We start from the raw sequence: 13924 nt of genomic DNA on the forward strand, positions 1-13924 counted from the left end.
ACTTACCAAGTTAAGTACATCTCTACATGCATGTTAAGGCTGAGCATATTAGATTTAGGAAGAAAATGGGCCAAATCATATATGGGCATAAATAAAAAGAAATGCCTAGTCTCATATGAAATCTTTTGTCATCTCCAACAATGAAATGCTGTGCAATATCTATAAATGCCCATTTTCCTACATTTAATACTTCATATTTAAGAGTCCACGCTTTCTTCATGTAGGCATCGCTAAACATATCATCTAAAGGTGTTGTTTAATAAAAAACATTTTTGGTATGTTACATGAGCGGAGTCTTAGAAACATAATAATAAAGTGTGAAAATTTAATAACATATTATGATTATTTGAAACAATTTTGACAAATATCCTCTATACAAAAATACTTTTAGATTATTGAGAAACATATCACAGTTCACAAAAAATAGAAAAAAAAAATGAATACTTAATAAATAATGTTGGAAACATGAGTTTTTTTTTTTTTTTTTTTTTTTTTTTTTAGAACAAAATGAAATACGGTGTTTAAACCGGTTTTTTAATTATTTATAATTCGATAAATTCTGTAAAATTCATTATAGGTTTTTTTTAGCAATCAGTTTCTTGTTATCTAGAGTTTGTTTTTTTTTTCGTAAATCACTGTATAAAACTTTGTATTATAAAAACCATTATACTTTAGAAGGTTAATCACTTGAAGATTTTTTTTCTATTTAACTATTGAAAGTTTAATTTTTTAAACCCTCTTTAGCTGGAAAATATAACATTCAGTTTGTTTTTCACAACTCAGTAATGAAAAAACTTGAAGCGGTTTCTAAAAAAAGAATAACAAACTTCCAATGGTAAAATTAGAATATATATTTTTTTAAATGATTAACAAAAATATGTTTAATTTATTATTATTTCCAAATTAAATTATAAATAATCTGGTTTAATATTTGGTATTTATCCTAACATATGATTATCTGTAATTTAAATATTATATTTTCAATATATACTTAAAAAGATTATTATGTTATTTATCTTTTTAACCAAAGTCTTTGTTTTCTTCATATTTTTCATATTTAATTAATTGAAGGTATATAAATATAACCTAATTCCGATAATTTCGTATCATAAAATTATTTTGCAAAGTAATCCATATCCATACACTTGAATAAACTTTCACCATCAAATTTCTTCATCACGAAGCAAGTTTTCAACCATGAGAATAATATTAATATTAAATTTAACAAGAAAAAGAACTTTGAGTTTGACCACACTTCTGTTTAACCGGTCACCGGTAAAACCCACCGCAAATAGTCAGAAAATCCCGGCTCCCTTCAGAGAAAGAAGCAGTAAAACTATACCAGCCAGACACGTGTCGGTTTATCCTCTTCTAGTCGTAGTAATACATTTTTCCATATTCCCCCCTTCCCCCACACTCTCTCTCTAGAGATAACCCTTCTCTCTCTAAAAAGTCCATCTCGCTCCCCTGAAACCCCATCGACAGATTCGTTCGACTCGACTCGGATCGGATTTCCGTTCGATTCTTGTTATCTATCATACTATCTCATAACGGTTGTGTTCCACATTCACGGCGATTGACCGACGTTCAAAGCGTTGTGATTATCTCGACAGACGACGACACCCTATCCATCGTTCCTTTCAATTCTATCGATTGCCTTTGTTCTGAGCAAAATCGTAGGTTTTCTGATATAAATCAGGTCATATTCTTCCACTCGTTGATTCTTTTATATTTGCTTCTTTGGTTAGGTGGATTAGGTCTTAATTTCGAATACTAGGGCATTATTATTCATTGATTCTTTAATTGTATAGTGATTATCGTTTTCGGTTTTCCTTTCTGCGGTCTTCTTTCAATATCTCGTAGTTGATATATATTCGTATATGTAGTGGTTCCAACAAGAAACTCCGTGAGATTTTTCGGTGCGTTATTTTAGTTTGCCCCCAAAATTGAGGGTTTTCTTGTCTGAGATTTGTTCGTCTTTTTCTAGGTCTAGGGAATCTGTAATCATCGAAACAAAGAAAAAAAAGCAAAAAAATCTACAGAAGAAAAAAGATCACGAAATATTCCTGTTTTGATTTTGATTTTGATTTGGCGATTTAGCTGAATCTGGGGTTTCCTTTGAAGTACCTTTTTCAGTTTCGTGTCTCCGGGAAAATATAAATTTCTTTTAGGTGTACACAAAATGGCTCTGAACTATTCTCAGCGGCCAGTTTTTCCTGCTCATACATCCGAAGACAATCTGATTTCACCCTTGAGGATCGTGAATGGGTATGTCGTGGAAGGCATGTCAGACAGAGGGGGAGAAAGCTTCGTGAAGCCTAGACATGGTAATGGAGAGATCCATGATCGTTTTGGTGGCTCACCAGATCCAGTTTCTACAGACATAATCGACTTATTACCTTCAGATCCATTTGGTATGGAGATCGATATCAGCACAACTTTCACAGCCATCACCGGGTGGCTTGAAGATTTTGAAGTGGACTACGTGCAATATGTCAGAAACAACATTGCTAACACAAATGAAGATTACAGATTATATGCAGGTCTCAATCTGATCTGGAACAGTGCCCTGAGGTTTCAATCGTTTCCAAGCAATGAATCACCTGATGATAAAGGTGGTGCTAGTTTTATGGATGATGAAGACGCCACAACATCCAATAACGAAGGAGGAGACCCTCATGAGGCGTTTGTTCTTGCTCTCACTTATCTTGGAACAAAAGATCTTCTTTTACTCGAATGTGTTTGTAAAACTTTATCTTCTACAATACGTAACGATTCGTTATTATGGAGAACCATTCACATTGATCAGCCATTAAGTGAGAAGATCACCGATGATATTCTTGTCCAATTAACCAACAGATCAGAAGGTAACCTCAGATGTTTAACTCTCATAAAATGTCCAAGAATCACAGATGATGGATTGAAGCGTGTTTTGGAAACCAACCCAAAGTTGACGAAATTGTCTGTTCCTGGATGTACAAGATTAAGCATCGATGGTATTTTGAATAACTTGAAGGCTTTCAAGTTGTCAGGGACAGGTGGCACTTCGGGTATCAAACACATAAGAACAGGTGGGTTTTATGGGATAACATATGAGCACTTCAAAGAGTTGAAGTTTTTGTTGGGTAGTGATGACAGCAACAACATTCAGAAAAATGATTATCTTCCTCATTATTATCATCGTGGGAATTTGTATCTACCAGATGATGAACGTGATATAGACGTTGAAGTATGTCCAAGGTGTCAGAATTTGAGGCTTGTGTATGATTGTCCAGCTGAAGGGTGTTTTGGGAAAGATCAATGTAGGGCTTGTATAATTTGCATACCTCGATGTGCTCAATGTGGTCGTTGTGTGCATAACAGTGAATACGAAGAAACGTTTTCTTTGGAGTATCTTTGTTCTGGGTGCTTGAAGGAGATGCCACGGTGTCAAAAGGTGCAACAGATGGATGTTGATGTTTTTTGACGTGCCAGTTCCACGTCAGACGGTATGACGTTGCTTGCTCCTATGTGGTGGAGTTTTTCGTCCTCTTCAACATCTTTTAGAAATGGATATTAGTTTGGTTTATGGAAGACCCCTGGGGTTTTCGTTTTTTTTTCTTGAAGGGTGATGAGAAAATTGGAAAAGGAAAAGTTAAAAAAGAAGTCAGATAGATAGAACACGTGCGCAATGGATGTGACTTCTTGTTGACGTGGTGCTGTCGGGTACGGGTGTAATTGGTGAAATCTCAACGGTTATAATGGAGAGGAATGGAAGGAGGTGTGTAAATGGTCAAAGTTTTGACCATGAGGATTCGTGATGGTTTGATGACGGGTAGACACGTGTTGTGGAGTTGGGTGGGTGGAGCGGGTCGGATATTGGTGTGTTGACTGCCTGGGTTACACGTGTATTAATCTGATTCTGCATGTTGCATGTGATGGGTTTTGGGTTTTGACCCGTCTATGGTGTTTGGCTGGATCTTTACGTGGATTCAGATACGATGTCGTTGTTCTTTGGACTCTTGTATTTTCATTTGATGTTTTCCTGTTTTATTTTTGTTACAAAGTGTATTAATTGTTAAAATGTCATGTTTGTGGTGTGTACCATGTTTTCTTTTGTTAAAAAAGTTTTTATTAATGGTTAAAATGTCATGTTTGTGGTGTACCAACTGTGACTCAAATCGAGATTTTATATACTTAAACTCGACTAGATACATGTTTTAAGCTCATAATACAATATATTTGAAATGAAGTGGTTGTATGTGGCTACCTTCTGTACTCTAACTCAACTCATTATACTTTTGTTTGTGCTCAAACTCGAAATCAATTGATTGATGCCGAAAGTGTATTTGTGACGTCAAGCTTTTTCAAGGTAGACATCGGTTGTCTTTATAAAATGTACAAAGTGTTTTACGACAAAGTATTTTTTACATGTAAGAAAGAAGGGGATGGAAACTAAATTTGATCATTCATTTGATAACTATAATTCACAAATGCTTCAAAAACATCGTTCATTTTGCTGTGCTTATGTGGGCATATAGGATTTTTATAGAATTAAGGTCATAATTAATCATTAAACATTTTAAATGATTATTTGGTCACTCGATTTCTTTTTGGTTTTAAAAGGTAACTAAAATTTGTTAATTTTTATCAAAATGGTTATGATCCTGGTTTTAAAAGGTAACTAAAATTTGTTAATTTTTATCAAAATGGTTATGATCCGCAAGAACCCCATAACTTTTTATAATCTAAGGTCATTGAATTTTTTTTGTTATGCAAGTTCATTGAACTTTTGAAATAGTGCTAATTTGGTCATTTATATATTTTTTTTATAATTAGTTTTTACAATTTTATTTTGTTACTTCATTTTTATATGTTTTTTCACAATTCGTTTTTATAATTTAATTTTAGTGTTAATTATGACCTTAAGTCCTTAACCCATGAACATGTATGCATCATCTGTTACTATTTATACGGACAAACTGGGCTTTGCCATATTTCCTAATTCCTACCAAGATCATTATTTCCCTCCCCCAGTCCCCCGTCTTGTTGTTAAATAGAGAATGTGTTGAGTTGTGGAGTTTGAAATGCGTCGAGCCTTATTGCTGCTATTGAGACTTAGATATAGGGTCCTGATAAGTGTTGGCCTCCAAAATCCTATTCGGAATGGGGCTGTCGATCATAACACAACACAAAATGAAATTGAAATTTTGAATTTGTGTTTCTAGTGTAAAAAACATAAAATCTTGTTGTGTGGTGTTTGGGTTCAAGAAATACTAGAAACGAATATAATATAAGTTTATTATAAATAATAAATACCCCCAAACCGATTACATAAATTCAACATTCCCTGCAATTTCTCTACACAAAAGCTTCGACTCAGCAGCCAACTTCAAGCTCTTATGAATCACCAATCCCGTTAACTTATGCGTTGATCCCGGTTCATATTTCTTAGCTTCCTCTTCACTCCCCATCACCAAAGCCTCCCTAGCCGGAATCACATTTTCCCACCAAAACTCACGTAATACACCATGTATCAAATTCCAGTAATCTTGATCTCTACATATACGAAAAATCGTACTTCCATTTATCGTCCAACAATACAAATCAACCCAATCTCTATCCATAACCTCCATCTGACCCTGAATCTGAGGCATATAATAAAACGGCATACTCGACCACGGAATCGCTGATTCCGGTTTCCCTTTGTTAAACGGGCATTTCACTTCGAGAATCCCGGCATTTGGAAAACACCCGAGAAGCCCATCTGGTGATGCACCGATCCAATCGAATTTATCTTCCGAATGTGTCGCGAACCCTAATGAACTCACTTCACGTCCGGTTATTGTTTTGTATTTTTCAATGGCGATTGATTCATTCACAACACCCCATTCCATGGCTTGTTTTGAAGCGAGTGTGATGTTTGATTCTGTATCTAAAGGGAAGACTTTTTCATGCCAAAGTTCGGATCTTCTTTTGCCTTTCCATAAACCCAGAGCAGTGCTGAAGGTGCTGGTGGTTAATCGGTCTTTTCTGAGGGCAAACCATTCTTTGGAACGTTGGGCAGGGGAAGGGGAGTTTGATGGGGTGAGTTGACAAGTCAAAGTTACCCATTGTTGTGGGTTGTAGGGTAGAGAGGTTGATGGTGGTGATGCACAGGTGGGAAATGGTCGGACGAAATTGGACTGGAATTTCATTCTCTTGGGAAGTATGTGCAGTCTAGTGACACAGGCGTTGGTCATTTTGGAAGTCTAGAAAAACGAGAAACGGATTAATAGAAATTAACAACCAAATCAAACAGGTGAATCAAGATTTTAAACATATGTAAATAGAGAAATAAAGAGGTTCGTCAGTTTAGGGATACGAACCCTAAAAACGTTTAACATTAGTAGCTTGGAGTTGCTTGAAGATTTGAGATGAAGCATAATGTGGAAAATCCATGGAAACTTTTCCGGTTAAGAGGAGAAATTAGGGTCTCCAATTGAGTTTTAACAGAGTGTAAAAAGCAGAGCTGGTGGCTAAACTGTTTTGATATAGAATTATTGCTCAATAATAGGAACTTCATTAATTCAATAACCCTACAAACTTTAAAACGGGAAACTTGCGATTGCTTCAAAAGTTGAGATGAATCTTTATGAGAAACCCCATTGAAGTATTGCTCAAGTATAAGAATTTCAATATTTTGAGTATACAGGAACCCTAAAATTTGGTAGAGATGGATGACTAGCCTGTTTTAGCATAAGAATATGAAGATGAAGACATACCCAATTCAATTTAGAGGCCGGTGGTTTGCAATGTTCAATATGTAGTAAAACCCTGATCTTTTTGGTGATGGATTGCTAGGGTTTATTATCAGTTTTGTTGAACGAAGAAGAGAGACAGGGGGTTCAATAGTCCATTTACATGTTGGAGCCTTCTAATCCGACTCTTTCCCCTGATTTTTATGAAAGGCTTGATTTTTTTTTTTCATTTATTGTATACAAATATTTATAAATCGTTCGTGTGGTTAAGTTTAGTCTCTGTTAATTTTTAATATCAACAACGATGGTCTTTATAGTTTGAAAAAAATCAATATATCATTTTTCAAAATTGTAGTTAGAATAGGAGTTATCATCAGTCGAGACCTCGTTTTCCCCATCCTAAGGACGGGAACTCACTTCCCTTATTGGGTTCCTCTCTGTTCATCATGGCTAACATCATCTATTTTCTTCCGTTCGTGCGAAACATTTGATGGCAAAATTGTCTTTTACAAACCACATGGACCATTTATGAGGTTTTTTTTCATGAATTCATTCACCATGTCGAATGCACCCACCCCCACCCCAACCCTATACCCACAACACGCCAACACCCCAACATCCTTCTCCAGCCGCCGGAACCAACCCATGTGCCGCCACCAACCACAAATGGATAGATCGACCGCCAGAGAAGGTGGTTCTCCCCCACCCCTCTTGTATGCCGACATAGCCTTTGCCTTCGTCAACACATCCCCCCACCCCCTCCTGTATTCTGCTTCTTCTCCTCCCACTCCAACTCAACTACCACCACCACTGACTCAATCTTGTTGAGTTTTAAGACAAAAGTTCATCATCAAAAGCGACTTCCACTCAACTCTTTTCTTGAAACCATGTTTACCCTACAATTACACAATCTTGTCCTTGTTGCTGGGATCGCTACCGAAGACGTTGTTGGTCCTAATGAATGCGTGTTGTAATTTGATTATGAATTGGTGTTGTAATTTGATTAGCAGCAGCGGAATTAATAACATAAACCATTGTTTTGACTTGAGCTTTCCTACTTCCTAGCCTTATGTTCTTAAGGTTTGTTCACGGGGATTAAAGAAATGACAAACTACGAGTGACTGAAATACTCGAAAAGCCTTCAACAATTGTTGTATGTTGAAGAGCTCTTGTATAAGGTTAATGAGTTAGGGCGCCATAGAGAAAGAGGTTGCATTTGCGATTTGCCCATAACATGTGAGGTTTTTTTGGGGGGGACAGGCGCAAAATCATCCAATAGGGTAAAAACCATCAAACTTACATGTAAATTAACTTTAATTGAATGATTATGCAAATTCTTGATTGTTTATGTGTAGGCCATTAATGTTCACAAACACCTTCAAGCATGCTTCATTTAAGTCAATTCATCAAACAACTTCAAGCATGCTTCATGTAAGTCAAATCATCAAACAACTTCAAGCATGTTGAAAGATATATATGCCCAATAGTCATTATAAGATGATATTGGTTGATAATATATGATCCTAAAGGATCATACTAACAACAACTTGATGCAAATATATTATATATAAGAATTTGATTCTTTATATATATATATATATATATATATATATATATATATATATATATATATATCTTATAATTAATTGGGAATTATTTATTTCATGCAAATATTAATTTTCAATGCTAACCATCAAAATATATCATAATATATCATAAGGTATGATTTATTATGTCATATACATCTTTTTGGACCAAAAGGAGTTTTTGTCTTATATGGATTTATATGTTTTATAAGTTATAAAAATTAGAAGAGTTTTTATAGAAAAACTAGCTTCTTCTTTTTATAAATTATTCAAGTTGACCATAAAGGGAAAAGAAGACATGCTTGCATTTATTCAATCATAAAACTATGTTCTTACACTTGTAGCATTTTGTTGCTAGATGCATTGTGTATTAAAGCATCAAGACTCAGTGGGGGTTAGGGTTTTGCAAGAACGACTTTAAGGCTTTGGGGGCAGAAAAGGTGAGGATAAATGACCATAAGGATGCTTAAATACCCCTTAAACCCTAAAACTTAGGGTTTCTTTCGGACGTGAGTACACCCAGCGTACTAGGGCACACCCTAGTATGCTTAGCGCACTCACATGTACGCTCTGCGTACCACTCCTTCTCCCAAAATCACGATCTTGCCACTAGAGCTTCTTGTGACTACTTTCTTCCAAAACAAGGACCACAATGACATACTTTAAAACCAAGAGATGAACTTGAAAATACCTGAAAACTGGGGTGTTACAACTCTCCCCCACTTAAATTCGATTTCGTCCTCGAAATCATTCCTTACCATTCCCGTCTTGCCCTATATCCTGAGGGACACACCCACAACCTTGCACATACAACGACTTTCCTAAGGTTCCCAAACCCAACAGAAAATTTCCAACCCGAAGAAGACGAATCCATAATCCCATGCAGCAAACCCAACCTACTTTATTTGAAACCTAATATCTCGAAGTGGTCTGACTCCTCGATAGACTACCCATACTGAATGCATTACTAGATCCACTTCACTTATCCATCGAATTATCTACTCAACTCTTGCTCACTTGTGATTCTTACTAGAAAACATAATTGCAGACCAACTGTTGCTGCCGACATCCCTCCGCTCGACCAAAAGGGATTAGATATTCCTTCGAGAGAAGTCTCATCCTGATGATAACAATTCCATAAACACAATGGCTACGAAATGCTGATTTCCTTAACTGATGGACCAAAACGATGCTACTATAATCCTGAGGCCTCATCACTTGTCCGACCTTCACACAGGTAGAACCATCCCAGAGCACAAACACATAAGCTAAATCCTGAACCCTCCAGCTAATACCTTGACATACAGATTTCTTAACCCACATCTCTCTGAATACGGACCTTGCATGGATACACACGCGATTCCCAATGCAATTTTTCCACCAGAAGCCCCCTCGGAAATGGCGACTCATAATATCTTCCTGTAGACCCTTCCCTAAAACCGATGAACATCCAATTATAAATTTGTCCCCGGTCCCTGACTGAAGACGCTACCAGAACATACAAAAAGGATCCTCAAAACATACCGATTGCGAACTTCACCCAAAACCAAACCATAAGATGTACCAAAACCTTAACAACCCTTGACTCTCTATTATGCCATTACCAATCACCGCTTCGCTGAGCAAAGATGATCAAACCAATAATTTTCGCGTTACATCCAACTCCTGTCAGTTCATGTGTAACCCCCACCTGAACATCCACTCGAGACACTCATAAATAACTTTATGACTTGCGACCTTATAAGCAATTTCCAACTTAAAAATTCAAACCCTAAGGACAGCTTGTGAACAACCAAAATTATAATGCATGCCTCCCACAAAGACTTTCTGATACCTGATTGATACTCCCCACAACCCTTACTGCTCCCTTTATCTAACCAATAGATTTGTGACTCGCCCGACTCCCATTAGCGCGTCAACACCGAAAATTCTACCAACTGAAGAATAAACAATCATGATCACTAGGCCCACAGCCTATGACTGGAATGCTCTCGATATCACACCAACCTTGTCGTCATCGCATCATCCGCCCAGCACTCCGGGTTTGAAGATACCCACCTCATTCCATTGCTTTGAAGGGACCTAATAAACTCCCTTACAACGCCAACCGAGCACCACAAAACAGCTACCAAAACAAAACCTTACGAAAACATGGCCACACACGACCCGCGAATAGGATAACGACTACACTCTTGGTCTAACTCGAAGGATATAACTCAAAAGGACCATGCACATAATTTGAACCAAGGGATCCAATGCTATCTTGCCCAACTCACGTGAAAAACCACCATGCACATCCTTGGGGAACCCATAATCTATTCCCAAGAGAGAAGAAACACCAGAGATAATCGAAATAATACCCCAATCAATAACAAAAAACATCCTCACGATCAGTCGAAACAAGATCCCATACTTGGTTGAGACTAAACGGATTCATTATGCAACTAGCTCGAGAAGAATTCCATGGTGGTCCTGAAGGTTACCAAAACCTGAGTCTGTTATGAACCGAGTTCCCCACTCCATCATCGAGGGTAAACATACCTGAAGACCAAAGGAACATAGAACATACTGGACTTGATGACAGATTGGCCCGACCACTGAATTTCAGCTGATACAATTAAACTTTCAAGAGAACCTCTGCTGAATGATGAACCCTGCGACCAGTGGTCAAGGACACATTGACACTTAACCCAGAGAATCAAGACTCACATGGGACCGAACATACCCGCTTCTGGAAAAGATCCACCGATCAACATCTGCCCAACTAATTCGAAAACTGTAATCCAAACAAAGAACTGGAAATTCCCTCAACGACTAAAATACTCAACCCGAGAATCCCAGTTATCCCCCACTTAGGGCTTTAACTACCACCCACCGGTGTTGAAACCAAATCATAACTCAAACCAGCATAAGCATGTATTACCCTTTCCTGACTCTGGAAGTTACGAGCATGCTCACTCCTTCTCTGAACCCATAAAAATTGAAAGGTCATAACCCTTGACATAGATAACAACATTCCAATCCACTTCCAGTTGCAAAACCCAAGCAAATCATAATCATTGTCCCCTTCTTGAGTCCCGCGATTCGAATACCCGACCTCTAGCAAAACCTCTGAGGCCTCAACCAAAGCTCATTAGCTCTGCACCAAACAACCCAAATCAATAACTCCATTGGGGCTCAAAACACTTACCAAATCCATCTACATGCCTAAGCAGCTACAACCAAAAGATTAACAGGAACATAAACACTGCCGCGAATCATGGTATCCAACCATGCTATCTTTCCCGACCAACCCTTATAATCCCCGAAACCCTCCTTGATTCGAGTATGGATGCTGTGTTTCAAGTACTACAGGCCTAATACTACCTTCCACGCATATCCATACTTTCCTCAAGAATCATCTCGGGTCCTCCAAGACCTACTTACAAAATACTCCTGAAACCTGCTCAACAGCGAAGCAACCGCACAAAATACTTCCTAGGCTCTCCTAGGATTCCACCCACACCTCCTCTGTTGTAACACTGTAAATTTCCAGACAAATTTTTCATTTTTAAAATCTCATAAACTCGATATCACATTTCCCAAAAACCACAAAAAGTATAAATTGTCAGAATACAAGTCAGCAAATGTTTGATAAAATCCCAAAATCCTCAAATAATGATCTCTAATTGGTGTGTACAGTCAAGCCGGCGCCTTCCCGCAATCATGAGAAGTACCTAAAACACATATCACACAACACGGTAAGCACGAAGCTTAGTGAGTTCCCCAAAATACCACACGCAAATAGTTAGCCTCTCATGGCTATATCTCGATAAGGACCCTCCGATCCATGTGTTCCAGTGAGGACCCTCCGGTCTCACAACTCGGGTTGGACCCTCCGGTCCTAACCAATAAAACACAGAATAATATACAACATAAATCACAAAGACAAATGCATGATATCACATAACTCAGTACAAACATATAAGACCCTCCGGTCACACAATATTACCACTCAGGCAAGTATAGTGAGAAGACTCACCTCGTAAGTAAAGCAGATATGTCTTGTACTCAAACTGCAGGTCTAGACTCCGCCTACATATATCACAATCACCTCTAATTAACAATTTATCAATAACTTTAAACTTTTATGCCAACTCCTTTGCTAAATCTCCAAAAAGGGTGAAGGACCATTCTACCTCTCCTTGATCTCCCAAGTTCACATTTTGGCCAAACCCTAAAAGTCCACGGGAGTCAACACTCAAGTCAACAGTCCATGTTGACTCAACTCGTCGAGTGCATCTATGCAACTCGTCAAGTTCCCTATGTTTTAAGGAAAAATCGGGAAAACTCGGGTCAACTCGCCGAGTTGTCTCACCAACTCGTCGAATCAGCACAGTTTCCAGAAGACCGGGAAAACCCCAACTACTCGTCGAGTTGTCCCAATAACTTGTCGAGTTCACTCTAAATCCACAGACGGGTAAAACCCTCTCAACTCGTCGAGTTAGATGTCCAACTCGTCGAGTTCTCTAGCCAATTCTCATTTCAGTCGATTCCAGTGCTCCAAACTCCAGATCTAACCTCCTAGCATGGAGTTACCACGTAAAGTTGCTAACTTTACGATCATGCAAGGCCTCACAAGGCTATAATACCCAAAACTATGCTCAAGAAGGGGTTTAGGACATGAAGAAGGGTCAAAGCTTCATAAAGCTGGAGACTTAATGTACATGAGGGCTTAGAGGAGTCCAGATCTGCAACTACTCCCCTGGACAAGCTCAACCCGAAAATGGCCCTCATTTTGCACCAAAATACCCATAAACTCACACAATAAGAGATCTAAGAAATGGTAAGCCAAGGTAAGGACTTTTTACCTCTAAATAGATGCTACAACTATATGAATGATGTATCTAAAGACTCCTTCTTGTTCCAAGCTCTTCACTCTTCAAGCTTCCTCCAAGGATGCACACTTTTGGCTTCACACACTCAAAATATGGGCTAGCTCACTAGGGTTTCTCTCTGGATGTGATAGGGTGACGAGGGAGGCGGGGTAAAGGATTTAAAGTCCTTTAAATAGGGTGCAAACCCGAATAATTAGGGTTTTCTCTAAACATCCTCAACTCGTTGAGTACAACTCTCTAACTCGACGAGTAGGCTTCATAACTCGCGCGTCCAGATCAACTCCTACATGACGAGTTGGGCCAACCAACTCGTCGAGTAGGCCCTTCAACTTGCACAAAATCCTCAAGTCCCACATCCAGGAATCGGGGTGTTACAATTCTCCCCCACTTGAATTAGATTTCGCCCTCGAAATCGGTCTTTAACAACACATCGATCAAAACAAACACCCGAGAAGCACCACCGGAAAATCTAATATCATACAACGATCTCCCTCCCAAGACACCCGAAACCAAACAGGAACTTTCAACCCGAAGAAGGACGGACCCCTATACCATTGCAGTGCCAACTCTGGCTCTCCAGAACCTGAAAACTATAGTGGTCTGTCTCCCCGATAGACTGCCCATGCATTATATCATCATGTTAATCACTCATCGAATAACATACCCTGATAAATACTTCCAACTCTGATTATCTTGTTTCGGCTGATAGGAACAAGTCGTTGACCAATAATTGGTTGCTGGT

At 38.3% G+C, this 13924-nt stretch overlaps 2 protein-coding genes across 3 annotated transcripts; one reads left to right on the top strand and one right to left on the bottom strand.

Moving 5' to 3' along the window:
* Positions 1 to 1391: 1391 nt before the first annotated feature.
* LOC145165832 (F-box protein SKIP14-like) lies at positions 1392 to 4144 on the top strand. The gene has a single exon (XM_079084736.1). It carries the CDS (start codon positions 2183 to 2185, stop codon positions 3464 to 3466), a length of 1284 nt encoding a protein of 427 aa, XP_078940862.1. The 5' UTR covers positions 1392 to 2182; the 3' UTR covers positions 3467 to 4144.
* Positions 4145 to 5256: 1112 nt separating this feature from the next.
* LOC145165833 (uncharacterized) lies at positions 5257 to 6923 on the bottom strand. Of its 2 annotated transcripts, none has more exons than XM_079084738.1 (2): positions 6744 to 6923; positions 5257 to 6230 (listed from the first exon to the last, which is right to left on the bottom strand). In XM_079084738.1, the coding sequence occupies exon 2, from the start codon at positions 6219 to 6221 to the stop codon at positions 5310 to 5312; it is 912 nt and encodes a 303-aa protein (XP_078940864.1). In that variant the 5' UTR covers positions 6222 to 6230; positions 6744 to 6923; the 3' UTR covers positions 5257 to 5309. The 2 variants fall into 2 exon arrangements, with proteins under 2 accessions (XP_078940864.1, XP_078940863.1); XM_079084737.1 differs by lacking the exon at positions 6744 to 6923 and adding an exon at positions 6348 to 6736.
* Positions 6924 to 13924: the final 7001 nt, after the last annotated feature.

The sequence above is a fragment of the Lactuca virosa genome, chromosome 3 (genome assembly GCF_052849685.1).
Source record: "Lactuca virosa cultivar CGN04683 chromosome 3, Lactuca_virosa_CGN04683_v6, whole genome shotgun sequence".
Classification (NCBI taxonomy): domain Eukaryota; kingdom Viridiplantae; phylum Streptophyta; class Magnoliopsida; order Asterales; family Asteraceae; genus Lactuca; species Lactuca virosa.